General features: G+C 41.0%; 1 protein-coding gene across 11 annotated transcripts in view; it reads left to right on the forward strand.

Annotated features, from left to right (window-relative positions):
• COL6A3 (collagen type VI alpha 3 chain) overlaps positions 1–13,380 on the forward strand; it is a 61,153-nt gene that overhangs the window by 11,635 nt on the left and 36,138 nt on the right. For 5 of the 11 annotated variants that reach the window (XM_065069159.1, XM_065069160.1, XM_065069158.1 and 2 more), the window contains 4 exons: positions 2,596–3,198; positions 7,340–7,942; positions 10,747–11,346; positions 12,652–13,218. In XM_065069159.1, the coding sequence (XP_064925231.1) occupies positions 2,596–3,198; positions 7,340–7,942; positions 10,747–11,346; positions 12,652–13,218 (2,373 nt within the window). The remainder of the gene's footprint in view (positions 1–2,595; positions 3,199–7,339; positions 7,943–10,746; positions 11,347–12,651; positions 13,219–13,380) is intronic. The other 6 variants (XM_065069167.1, XM_065069166.1, XM_065069162.1 and 3 more) reach the window with 5 other exon arrangements.

Raw genomic sequence — 13,380 nt, forward strand, 5'->3', positions numbered from 1 at the left:
ATATGTGGAAAATGAATGTCTATACCCACTGGAGTGGCTGTTCAGTATCTGCACCATGCAGGACCCCAGTTCTTCTCTGTTGAAATCAATAAGGGAATTGGTTTTTGGCAGCTGGCTGTCCTCCTCTGGGGAATGCCAGCAAGTAACTCCATAGTACATAAACATCTGGAGCCATAGACACTTCTTTAAAGCTGTAAAGGCAAATTCCCACTTCACATGCATCATGCCTTTCCAAGTTCGTTTCTACTTAAAAATATTTTTTGCAAGCATTTCGTTTCCTGCCTATAATACAAACTCAAGCTAATCCTACTATTGTAGTTTTGCCCCTGTGTGACTTGCATGGGTGATCTACAGAGGATCATTAAACATGGAAAAAAGATGTTACAGGTCCTAAACTTTGGATGACAGTGTGCAAAGCATGGTACAAGTAACTGTTTGCATAAGAGTTTAAGAAGTTATTTATTCAGCTGATAACTCCATGTAGTATTAAAATGCACAAAAAGTTTTGTGGATGTTATGCCAAAAATGAGCCCTAATATGAAACAGAAATGTAAAAATAGCACAGTCCCATAGGATTTCCAGGATAGAGTACCAAAGCTGATGGTCTGTGGCAGTTCACAGAGCTGACTAGTGTAAGTATGAAAGTCAGCCCGAAGTTTGCCCTGAAGTGTTCGTTAAATCCTAACTGTCTGTCTCATCTGACCCTCCTTGCTTAGTTGTGTAACAAGCATGCTTTTATTTGTTCTCCAGCACCAACTTGTTCCATAAATGTGCACTGAAATACAAGGATTTTTTACAGTGATGACAAATTATCCAACGCATCTGTTTCACATGAATTTCCTCTCCTGTGGAAGTGGCCTATGATGCTGTGATGACACTCAATAGTGTGTGAAATCTTATTCCTCAAAAAGATGTCCAGGGTATCTAAAGCAGTGCTGGGCACAACTGCTTTGAGATTTCCTTTTCATTTATATGAAGAAGTAGAATGTGTACATTGCAGCTGAAAACGGCATGGTAAAGACAACTCTAAGCACCCCTAATAAATTTTGTCTCAATGGAAAAATAAAACCTGGAGCCCTTTGCAATTCTCAACCACGTTGATGTTTTCCATGCCCACACTGGCTATTGTGTTGGCTCAGGGAAGCGATGACGCCCTGGAGACCTCCTTCTTTGTCACTGGAATTGTGGCATAATGTCAATCTCTTGGTGGGATTGTGATGTATGAGAACATTTACTAGAAAAACAAGTAAACAGGCAAAGACAAAATAATGGCTAACACTGCTGGTTGATAGCAAAGACCACGGGTTTATTCCTGGCCTTGCTAAACTACATGCCAGCTTTGCTATTTGTTTCATGTTCAGCTTTCAAAAGTTGAGAGCTGGGTGGGATTTCCAAAAGTTGCTTGTCATTCATTTGCAAATAATCTGGAATTTGATTTCTTCACGAGGTTGGAGAGTAATAGGAACATCTCAGAAACATCTGAGCATGCTTTGGGGTCATCTTCACCCCCCACCTTGTTTTGCATGCATACAGCTCTTGGTGATGTTGATGGTAAAATTAGTTGAGCAAAAGCAGCAAGAGCAGATACCAGGGCATTTTGGGTCTGCTTTGGTAAGTCTTACAGCAAAAATGCTTCCCACTCAATAACCATGTTCATGCCATGTTTGGTGTGTGTATATTCTCAGCAGATGCATGTGATCTTGTGGGTATAGTCACAACAAATAGAGTTGGATAATTGTGTCATGACTGATTTCATCACCCTGTTTTAACCTGATTCTGCATTCCTTGATTGAATATCCAGAGTCCATATGAAAAATACAGACCAGACTGCTCTGTCAATAATTAATGCATCTTTGTGCAAAATAATTAATGCAAGCCAGTTATTGAGTGGCACAGGTTGAAATTCTGTAGGTCAGCTTGCTGAACAAATACCTTTGTGTGCATCCTGGACGGCTGGTAGAACAGTTACAGTGCAAGAATAATAACCAAAACTTTTTCAATTATTTCTAACAAATGCCTTTCAAATATTAATAATTTATAGTGGGAGAAGCCAATATATTCAGCCGGAGAGGTTGAAATTTTCTAGGCATCAGATAAATGGTGGCTTTTGTTCTTTGAAAAAAAAAAGAGAGTGTGATGAAGAAAATGTCCTATGAATATTATTGCTCTCCTCTGCTATCTTCAGGATAAATTGCCACCAGAATCTACCTTTTTCTTTTGGCTCTGTCTAAATACTTGGACAGTACTGGCCACTGATGGAATGGATTATTTTTCCAAAAATTATATTGTGCCATGTTTTCTATATGTGCCAATAATGGTGACCCCTGTGTAACTGCAGCCACCAGCTCAGGTTGTGTCTGCTTGAGCCGTCTCTTGATGGGCAGTGGATGCTACTGGGATGGGGCTGGGAGCTCATATTCAATCAGAATGCAGAACTAAGAGGCAAACAAAACATCACCTCCTCATTGAACATGTGTTTTGTTTTCTCATTTTCGTGTTTCTTACTGGTTTTCCAATAAACATGTCAGAACACTGTACAACCGCATGTAATCACTCATTTTAATGCTTTCACCTTTTGCATTTCTTTTTTTAAAGCTCAAGAGTCCGCTGACCTTATTTTCCTTATTGATGGATCAAACAACATCGGAAGTGTCAATTTTCAAGCCATACGTGATTTCCTTGTAAATTTGATTGAAAGCCTCAGAGTTGGAGCTCAGCAAATACACATTGGGGTGGTGCAGTATAGTGATCAACCCAGAACCGAGTTCGCTTTGAACAGCTACTCCACAAAAGCGGATGTTCTGGATGCCGTGAAGGCACTTAGTTTCCGCGGTGGCGAGGAAGCGAACACCGGTGCGGCACTGGAGTTTGTGGTGGAGAACCTCTTCACCCAGGCGGGAGGCAGCAGGATAGAGGAAGCAGTGCCTCAGATTTTAGTGCTGATAAGTGGTGGAGAGTCTAGTGATGATATCCGAGAGGGCTTGTTAGCAGTGAAGCAAGCTAGTATATTTTCGTTTAGCATTGGGGTCCTGAATGCTGACAGTGCAGAGCTGCAGCAGATCGCTACTGATGGAAACTTCGCATTTACTGCCCTGGATATCCGTAACCTTGATGCTCTTCGAGAATTATTACTGCCCAACATTGTTGGAGTGGCCCAAAGACTCATTTTGTTAGAGGCCCCAACCATTGTGACTGAAGGTATGTATGCCTTTCTAGACTGTTGCATTTCGATGAATCGATGAATGAATGAGCTTTTGCATGCTCTAAGAATCATTTAATTTTTTTTTAATCTTTTTTTTTTTTTAATTTTTGCAATGCATCTCTCTGGTCTGGTCATGGAGAAACAATGGGAAACACAAATAGTCCTGCAGCTAATGTGCAGAAACTCATTTGCCCAGTGGGTTATCTTTTGAATACCATGAGTTTTCGTGTCAATAACTGGCATGGCATGGGATTTTAAAGGACACAAACAGAGTATAAAAAAGCTCACATAATCCTTATTGGGGTATCTGAGCACCCTGGAGGTAAATACTGCAGCACTGTCAATTTTGAAAACATTTATATCGCATAAGTTTACATTACATGCCAAAGTGTCATGAGAATGAAATTTAACTGAGGAAGTTAACAGGGATGTTAAACGGATCCTTGTTTCACAGGCTTGAAGTTATCAGCTTGCTAAAACAGTAAAATTCTGTACCTCATTGAAACTATGCACTATCCTGGGTAAAAGGGTGAAATTCCTGTGGTGTTGAACTTAAAAGCAAAACAACCCTCAGCTCTTCTGAAGTGAAATCTCTGCCCTGCTAACAAATATTTTCCTTTAACCTGTAAGCTGAGAAATTTTACAGATTTCTATGAGGCCATGGGAAATGAAAATGTAGGTGTCAATATTTCACTTTGGTCACTTTGTCACTTTCAGGTCTCCACTGACATTACTTCTGGACTAGCATTAGCTTGGGTGCAGTAGAAAAATGAGTATCTGGATTTATGGAGCAAACGGGTGATTAAGAGTTTCTCACCCTATGGTTTTTATGACTAAGTTAAATCTACTGATAGAGAGGCTTTATGAAAGACAAAATATGTCCTACTTCAGAGGCCCCTGAAAAGGGCCAGGCTGGAGTTGCTGCACTTAATTACCAGGACGCTTAATGCAAACAATATTTTTGGGATCCAAGTGCCAGCCTGGAGTTCTGTACATACTGTTCAACTCATGATGTATGTTGACATATAAAACTGCATTCCAGATGTCTTTACTGATCTGTGTCTAAATACGATTGCTATCCCGTGGTTCAAATCAAAGGGAGGAATTTGCCTAAATAATTATTTGACGATCTTGCCCTGATTATTCCAGGAAAGAACATAAGAACTTCTGCTTGTCACACCCTGCGAGAACCATATTTAACTAAATAAGCTGAAGTCTGCATGCCTAGCTAAAATCTGCATGCCAGGACCCATGCAAGTAAATGGAAAACCTCTCTTTCTGCCCCTCTGATTTTTTAACCATTTGAATTGAAAGATTGAAAGTGTTGGTACATTTGATTTCATCTGCACTTGCTTATTTTCAACTTAAAATGACAGCTCATCTGTAGAAGGTACTATGGTTGGATCAGCCTGTGCAATTACGTTTGGGCAGATATACTAAAAGGAGAAGTAGGGTATTTTCAAAGGAGTTTTAGGGAATTTACTTTCCTTGTTGTCCATGGAAATTAATTTTTGCTGGTCTGCTTGATTCACATCAGTTTCTTGGAAGCCTGCAGAGTAAAGCACTTATTTGGGAGAGACATCGCAGCCTGAAAGGGTTGCCAAACACATTGAGATGCCAAGTGTTGCTGTGAAATACTGAAGTCTCCTTGCTTCACTTTAGCTCTCTGGCTGTATGTTGTTCCTCCTGGGATGAATGGATGCCTCAAAGTGCCTTTCTGCATCTCTTCTCCCCCCTCCTTTAGCTACTGGATGTTTAAATTAGATGAAGTACTTCACTAAAGGTAGCTGACATGGCAACGAGGAGGGAACTGTACAGGGCTGGGTTCAATGCTGACACCTTCCAAATTCCTAGCTTTTAGAGTCAAAGATACAGTGCTTTGATCCCAAATACTTTGAAATTCTTGGCAGAGTTACCATCAGTTTTACTGGGCTCTAGATCAGACCCTATGAGATGTCTACAGCCTTGCTGAAAATGCTTTTGCTTTAATTGCATCCATTGAAATTAGCACCGTGGGGTGTTTCTTCCTGCGGGTTTTGGTTTCGGTTCTTGCATTTCTCTTCTCTAAGGAAACATACCGCAGGTTTTGAGAGCTGCAAGAGGAATGACTAGTGGAGGGAGCTATTCCTTCCCAGCCTCTCTCATCTTTGCAAAGCCCCTTTGATGTTTCCCATAAACTTCTATATAAAGTCAGAAGTTTCCAGGGCCTCCATTTTTGGGTATCTAGCTGCTGACAAGCTAAGGAAGCTCTTTGGACATCTCTCCTGTGTGATGCAAAGCAGAGATTTCAGCCCTTCTTATCCTTTTCAAAAGTTTCCTGTTTTCAGCTGTCTCTTCCTTGGAGTAACTGATGAGGAAAAAAACCTGGCTGGGGGGATGAATGCTGAAAATTATGGCTCTGGGAAAGGGATCATTTAAACAAATCCTTGTTGCTTTGTCAATAACTCTGTTTTGACAGCCTGGGCAGTCAACTTCAAGCCACCGTCAGTTCATGTGAAGCTGGGGCTTGGGGAGGGTGCAACCACATTCACTCCATGTAGGTTCTCATAATTTTGTGCCCAACAGCACCACAGCAGGCTATTTTAAGATTCAAAGTTTGACAACAGGTCTTTTAATTAAAGACTTCCAGCAAGACTCTGTGAGAGGTATTTGCAAAGGATCACACTTGCTGGCAGAGGCAGGTCTCTTGGGGTCTGAGGACAAAGGGGTCAGGCGAGTCACAGATGTCATCTCCAGCTCTAAATCACTCCTGGGGGTAGCCCAATCTCATGGCACTCACCCATAATGAGAAACCTGACAGAGACCAGCCTTTGGGAGCATTGCTTTCCTTGGCCAGCTGGTGTACGGCCAGGAAGGACTGCAGCCAAAGCTTTGTTCTTTGTTCTAATCCAAAGTAAATAGCCTCCATGCAGAGGAATCCTGATGGGCTGAAGAGCTGCCCTTTTCCACCCCGGGCAGGACAAGAGAGCGTTTGCTACCGCTTGTCCTGAGGGGTGTGAGATCCCAAAAATGCTGGGTCTCCTCTTCCCCCCAGGCTGTGCACTGTGAGCCCAAGACATGCTGGACCTGCCACCTTGAATATTGACCGCATGTCAGGAGCTCTTAGGTGGGTAGGTGATTTAAGGACATCCCAAGTCCAACATAACACGATGATCCATAATGCTCCAGCATAACTTGGAAGACACACAAGGTTTCCTTTACTCACTTCAATGGCATGAAATCAGGGAGGTGATGATGTGAGTGGGGTTGTCTAAAAGATGGTATTAAGAGCATCTTCCACGATGATAATGTATAATGCTTTTATCATAATGGTATTGATCTTGTTAATATTTACTGTTTTTTCTTGTACATTTGCTGTATTAAATATTATAGTACTTTGGTTCCAATGCCACACAACAGGGTTTTTTTCTCCCTAACTCTCTTCCTTCAAACTTAGCCAGGGAACGGAAAAGCTAATTGTGCTCTTTCTGTGTCCTATGCCGCTGTCAATAACATAGTTTCAGAGGGGACCTAGGGGACATGTTTTGTTAAAGACATGGCAACCAGAATATAACTCAGCTCTTCCATGACTGGGCAAGCTGTACCAAGAAAAATCATAACTTGTTTTTGTTAGATAAGGAATAAGATGTAGGATGTGAAGACCTGAAGTGCAGGTATGTTGAGTGAAGATTGTTCTTTGCTTGTGTCATTGCTCTTGGGAATCTAATCCTCCTGAGACCAAAGCATGCTCTGGCATGGTTCAGATGACTGATCTGAAGACAGAGGGAGCATCAGCTGTTTATTTTGTCTCACATACCAGCTGAGTGTGAAGATTTATTCTGACTGTTTGCTTTTCTTTCTTGTTTTGATGTGTGTATGCATTTTAATGTTAAGTTTTATAAACAGTGCAATTCTTGCAACTCTTCAACTCTTCCGCATTTTAGAAAGGAGAAACATTCAATCAGGTTTCTTACTAGCCCTCTACTAGAACCTAAAAAATAATTCTGTTTTGAAAGCAGGACTCTTTAAAAGCTGTTGAGAGTAACAGTACTTCAAGCAAACAAGAAATCCTAAATGTTGCTGAACCGTTGACACAGAACTGATGCGCAGAGTGTCATAAAGGCTTCTGCTAACATTTTGTTCATGTGTTACTTGCAGTTATTGAAGTGAACAAGAAGGATATAGTCTTCCTCATAGATGGCTCAACTGCCTTGGGGACTGCACCCTTTAACTCAATTCGCGATTTCGTTGCCAAAATCGTCCAAAGGCTGGAGGTTGGACCTGACCTGATCCAAGTTGCGGTGGCACAGTATGCAGACACTGTGAAGCCAGAGTTTTATTTTAACACCCACCAGACCAGAAAGGATGTAATGGCGAATGTGAGGAGAATGAAGCTCATGGGTGGTACCGCTCTCAACACTGGGTCGGCACTGGACTTTGTGAGGAATAACTTCTTCACTAGTGCTGCTGGGTGCAGGATGGAGGAAGGGGTGCTCCCCATGCTGGTGCTCATCACTGGTGGTAAGTCCATGGATGCTGTTGACCAAGCTGCAGCGGAGATGAAAAGGAACCGCATAGTGATCCTTGCTATTGGGTCGAGAAATGCTGACCTGGCAGAACTTCAAGAAATTGCCCACGAGAGAGATTTTGTATTCAACCCAAATGATTTCCGCATTCAGTTCATGCAAGCCATTCTTCCTGAAGTGCTGTCACCTATCCGGACACTCTCTGGAGGACTGATTATTGAAGAACCACCGTCAGGTAATTAACTACTTTTTTCTAATTAAGGTCGTATGGTTTATATGTCTGTCAACTCTTATTCTATGATAGGTAGAGAAAAGGGGGAAAAAAGCTTCAAGCACATGTTTTGGCATAGATAAATGGTGTCTCTTTGATTTGCAAAATGTGCATGAACAGATCGGTGAATTTCGTAGTGAGTTTGTGGTTTCAGGTTTGTTATTGCTTCCTGGAGATTTTTGTCCCATTCCATATTTGTCACCAACATGTAAAGGCCTGGATGTCAAAGATGTGCTTTAGTAGTTGGGTATTGAATTTGTTCAGTGGAGGCTTTTTCTCTCACTTGGGGTTTATGTAAACTATGAACAGGTCACACTGTGAATACATTAACCTCTTCCCCAGTTTGAAAATCACCTGTAGTGGATATTTGCTCAAGAAAGCTTTAACGTTTCTTCTGAGTGTAAAGAAAATAAGCAAGTTTTTCATAGAGATGTTCAGAGAAATCTAGCCTGACACTGTTGGACTAAAACTCACCCTTTAAGAACATATTTATAGTTTTCTTATCATTTACTCAGCTCAAGCCCTAAGAGGCATACGAGACTATTGCAGTGTTGATTTTAATTTAATCTGTTTAGAAGATGATCCAAAGCCTGGGAAGCCAGAGGATTCTTTTTACTTGGTCTTGCCATTGACATCAGTAGGCTTTGGAAGCAATCCAGTCACTAGAGTTATGTCTTTTGAGGCAGTTTTGCCTGCATTTCAGGAGAGATACCAGCTACATAGAGATTTTATACCAAATTTCTCCGGATTTCTTCCTGATAGTGATGTTTGAGGTTGAATTATTGTTGTGCTAGATCATATTTGAGTTTTGTATTTCTGTCCCATGGCACATAAGCATTGGAAAAACAGGACTTCATCCAGCTACCAGTGAGGTTCACTTTGGCTTAAGTGGGTGTTAAACCATATCCATATTTTTTCTAGCTTCTCCCAGTAATTTAAAATTATAAACTGCAGCACAATATAAATACACTTTCTGGAAAGAAGTCTTCAAAAAATTAGAGCCTATAATTGATTTACATGAAGAGCAGACATTTTAAATCAGTTTGCCAATACCTGTCCTTAATTAAGATGAATATCACAGGAATTATCATTTCATAAGCTTTTTTCCAGAATGTACTTCCTGCTAATACAGTTTTGCATGGCTATACACCAAACCTGACATTTTTATTTTTCAATATAAATTAAAAATGTTCCTAAACTTCCATGTTCTTCAAAGCTCATTCATGCAGCTTCTCTTTTTTCCCAGTCCTTCTGCTCTGCTGTACTCACAGCTATTCACATACATAATAAGCAATTGATCATATTCTACTCCATAAAATGATGATTATTAATAGATAACAGATTTTGACACCGGGCAGTCTGCTACATTTCAACTAGATATTGTCTCACCCTGGGCTCTGAATGGCTGTTTTCTTGGAAAAATTACAAATATAGAAAACTGAGACAATCTGTAAAATCTGAGAGCAGTGCCTGTGTTTCAAAGAGCTCTTTTTTAATTTCCTGTTTTAATATCTCAGTATTTGTATATTTTATATATATAAAAACAAGCTTACAGGGACAAGGTAACCTAGAGAAGTGGGTGAATATAACTGTATACACATGGTTAAATGCTTTAAACAGAAATACATTGAACAGAATTATCAACTGGCATAAGTATATTCTCAAATAACTTATTTGGAGGAAGGCATCCAGGGGTGGTGCACTGGATGAGCCCTCTCTTTAGATCTCTGAGATCTTATTTAAAGTTTTAGCATTTTGATCTATTGTCCAGGCATGACATGTTTAGAGCAAAAAGCACAGGAGGATGATGCTGTGATGTTGCAGATTTATGTCTCAGGGCTCAGATGCTGGGAGACACTCAGAGATTATTTTAACGTTAAAAAAGGAGCATAGAACTGGCTGTTTACTACCAGAAGTGGGAAATTTTTCTCTGCTTTGGCAGCCTGAAAAATGTATGTCTGACATAAAAATGCAGTTTTCTGCCTCAAATGCAGATGTCCCAAGGCAGATGTCTCAGGCAGCTCTTGCAGCCTCATCTGGACCAGCTTTTCTAAGTCTATTAGTAAAAGCTGTTTTTAATACTTACTCAAAATACCAACCAAATTGGTTACTTGGCAGAAGAGTTTTCCCATGCAAGTGGAGCCTAACTCTGCACTGTGGGCCAGCAGCTGCTGGCTGTACAGCATGACCATGGAAAGCCTCTGTAGGGCAGGACATGGTTCTGTACACGTAGAAATGCCTGGGAGCACTCCCGTGGAACTGGAGAATGCTTAATAAAGAGGTGATAGTGCTGGGCGACAAATCACACTTTAGAGGCCAGAAAGGAGAAACATTGGCTAAAGATTTGTTGGAAAGTAAATGCATGGTGACTTGCAGATAAGCAAGGTATCTGTAGGCATAATTCAGTGTTGCTCCACCAAAATTAATGAAGGTGCCTTTTGCTGGCTAAGGATTTGGCCAGAGCATGCAACTCTGGCATTAGCAGCCACTGAAAACCTTTGCCATGCCAGAGGCTGAGCCCTGTTGATAAATCTGACATTTAAAAGACTTTTCAATAAAATTCAGAAGCCACCCATGCCTGGTTTAGTACTTTCCAGCAAAGTCCTTGTTACTTATGTGCCTATTGCACTTTCTCTTCTCTTTTTCTTCCCCCTTCCTCCTAACAATATTTACATGCGTGTACAGTGTATGCTGTATGCACACATGAAAAGAAATTTCTATTTTTGTTTTCTGTGATGTCTCATGTTATTTTCTGTGCTCTACTGCAGTTCAAGTAACCAAAAGGGATATCATCTTTCTTTTGGATGGATCACTCAACGTTGGAAATGCCAACTTCCCCTTTGTGCGTGACTTTGTTGCCACCCTAGTTAACTACCTTGATGTCGGCAGTGACAAAATCCGAGTTGGCTTAGTGCAATTTAGCGACACTCCTAAAACCGAGTTCTCTCTATACTCGTACCAAACCAAGTCAGACATAATTCAACGTATGGGGCAGCTGAGGCCAAAGGGGGGGTCAGTGCTGAACACTGGCTCTGCACTGAACTTTGTGCTTTCAAATCACTTCACGGAAGCTGGTGGGAGCAGAATAAATGAACAAGTGCCACAGGTCCTAGTCCTGCTGATGGCAGGGAGGTCTGCCGACCCCTTCTTGCAAGTTTCCAATGAATTAGCTCGGGCTGGAGTGCTGACTTTTGCTGTTGGAGTTAGGAGTGCGGATAAGGCAGAACTTGAACAGATTGCCTTTAATCCAAGAATGGTGTATTTTATGGATGATTTCAGTGCTCTGTCAGCTTTACCACAGGAGTTAATTAAGCCTATAACAACATATGTTAGTGGAGGTGTGGAAGAGGTTCCACTCGCCCCAACAGGTAATACCTACCTTCCTTAATGTTGAATGCATTAAGTTAATCTTATTTTTCTTGCCTGTTTTTGTTCCCAGTGTTCACCTTCACATCTGTTCAAGGCCATGAGTCACCAAAGGAGTTAGGGCTGTGCTTAACCTTAAACACATGGCTTGACACAGTCACCTCTTAATTTTGTTCAAGTTATTGCTAGTACACTTTAAAGACAGCACAATTTTAAGTCTTTCAGCAGGTCAGGACTGAAGGAGGATCTGAGTAAGTTTATTCCTACTAGTCACTTACTCAGGTATTCCCTTTCTGTTGCTATGATAATGTCACAATCTGTAAATGTATTATCAGGCAATGGAAGCGTGCACACATACTCCTTTGGCCACAAGGAGTAGTTTGTGTAGGCTAAATTAGTGCCAAAGAGCACAGAGGAGGAAAGGTCTAGCCAGGTACAAGGAGCCAAATCCTTCCCCAGAGCCACTCTGTCAAAGTCCTTTGATCAGGCTGCCACGGAGGCTGAATTTGGCTTCAGATATTCAAAGTTGTCCTCCAATACTAAACTCCAAAGCTTTTGGCAAGATTAACCTTTTTTAAACAGGTATTTGCTTGCTAATTCTCTTATTGTGGCTAAGTGTATATGAAGTTATAAAAACAACCAGGAGTGCTTAGTATGGTAAGGAGACCATTAAGATGAATATGAAAGATGTTAAGACACAAATATATGAGGTATTCAGTTTTGCCTTGGATATCTAATGAGATTAAAGGGGCATCAAACATAAACAGGTAAAAGGATATTTCTCCTCTCAAAGCCATAACTCACCTATGGATTTTGATGCCTCTTTGTATTGCAACTAGGAGAAGAACTTTAAGAGAATACAGAAGATGCTTTGTGTATGCGTGAACTAATGTCTCTTTATTATCCACCAAGCCTCTAAAGAACAAAAAATAAACCTCCCTGGTGCTGTACTTCATGCTGGTGTTATCAGCAGATTGCAAGAGCATAAACACCACTGGCCTAATATGAAACAGCAAATTTATGATATGACTAACCTGATACAATACAATGTATAATATGACCGTCTGGTACCTGAATTTATTGAGTCTTAGGAGAGAGGTATCCCTGATTCCCTTTCCTCCTCAGATAAATAAATCAAAGTTACTGTTTAATCCTGTAGCCTTTGAATACTTTGGTAAATGAAAACCACTTGCTTTGCATATTAAAACCCCGTTAATTTTCAGAGAAGTTTCTAGGATGATGTTTAAGAAGAAAAATGCCTTCATATGTTTTTTTCCCAACTCTTTTCATTTGTGAATTTATTCTAGAAAGCAAGCAAGATATTTTATTCCTGATTGATGGCTCAGCCAACCTCTTGGGTAGCTTTCCTGCAGTCCGGGACTTTGTACACAAAGTCATTTCTGAACTGAACGTGGGTCCCGATGCCACACGAGTAGCTGTAGCTCAATTCAGTGACACCATTCAAGTTGAATTTGACTTTGCTGAACTCCCATCTAAGCAAGACATGCTATTGAAAGTGAAAAGGATGAAGATAAAAACCGGGAAGCAACTGAACATTGGAGCTGCTCTAGATGAAGCTATAAGGAGGCTGTTTGTGAAGGAAGCTGGAAGCAGGATTGAAGAAGGGGTTCCTCAGATTTTGGTTCTCCTTGCTGCTGGGAGATCAACCGATGATGTGGAGCAACCGTCAGATGCTCTGAAGCAAGCTGGAGTTGTGACCTTTGCTCTCAAAGCCAAAAATGCTGACCTCGTAGAGCTGGAACGGATCGTTTACGCCCCACAATTCATTCTGAATGTAGAGTCCCTGCCTCGAATTTCAGAGCTTCAGCCAAACATAGTCAACCTGTTGAAAACTATCCAGCTTCAGCCAACAGGTACAGGGACCCTTGGGATTTCCAAAAGTCTGAAAGACATCACTTACATGCCCCTCTCAATTTGGTAACACAGGCAATTGGGTCTGGTGATGTCTAAAACAATTATGTGGAAACTGCTATTGTACTTGGATTTTCCTCCAGTCAGACCCCAGTCCAGCAAAG

This window comes from Columba livia, chromosome 7 (assembly GCF_036013475.1).
Source record: "Columba livia isolate bColLiv1 breed racing homer chromosome 7, bColLiv1.pat.W.v2, whole genome shotgun sequence".
NCBI classification, from domain to species: domain Eukaryota; kingdom Metazoa; phylum Chordata; class Aves; order Columbiformes; family Columbidae; genus Columba; species Columba livia.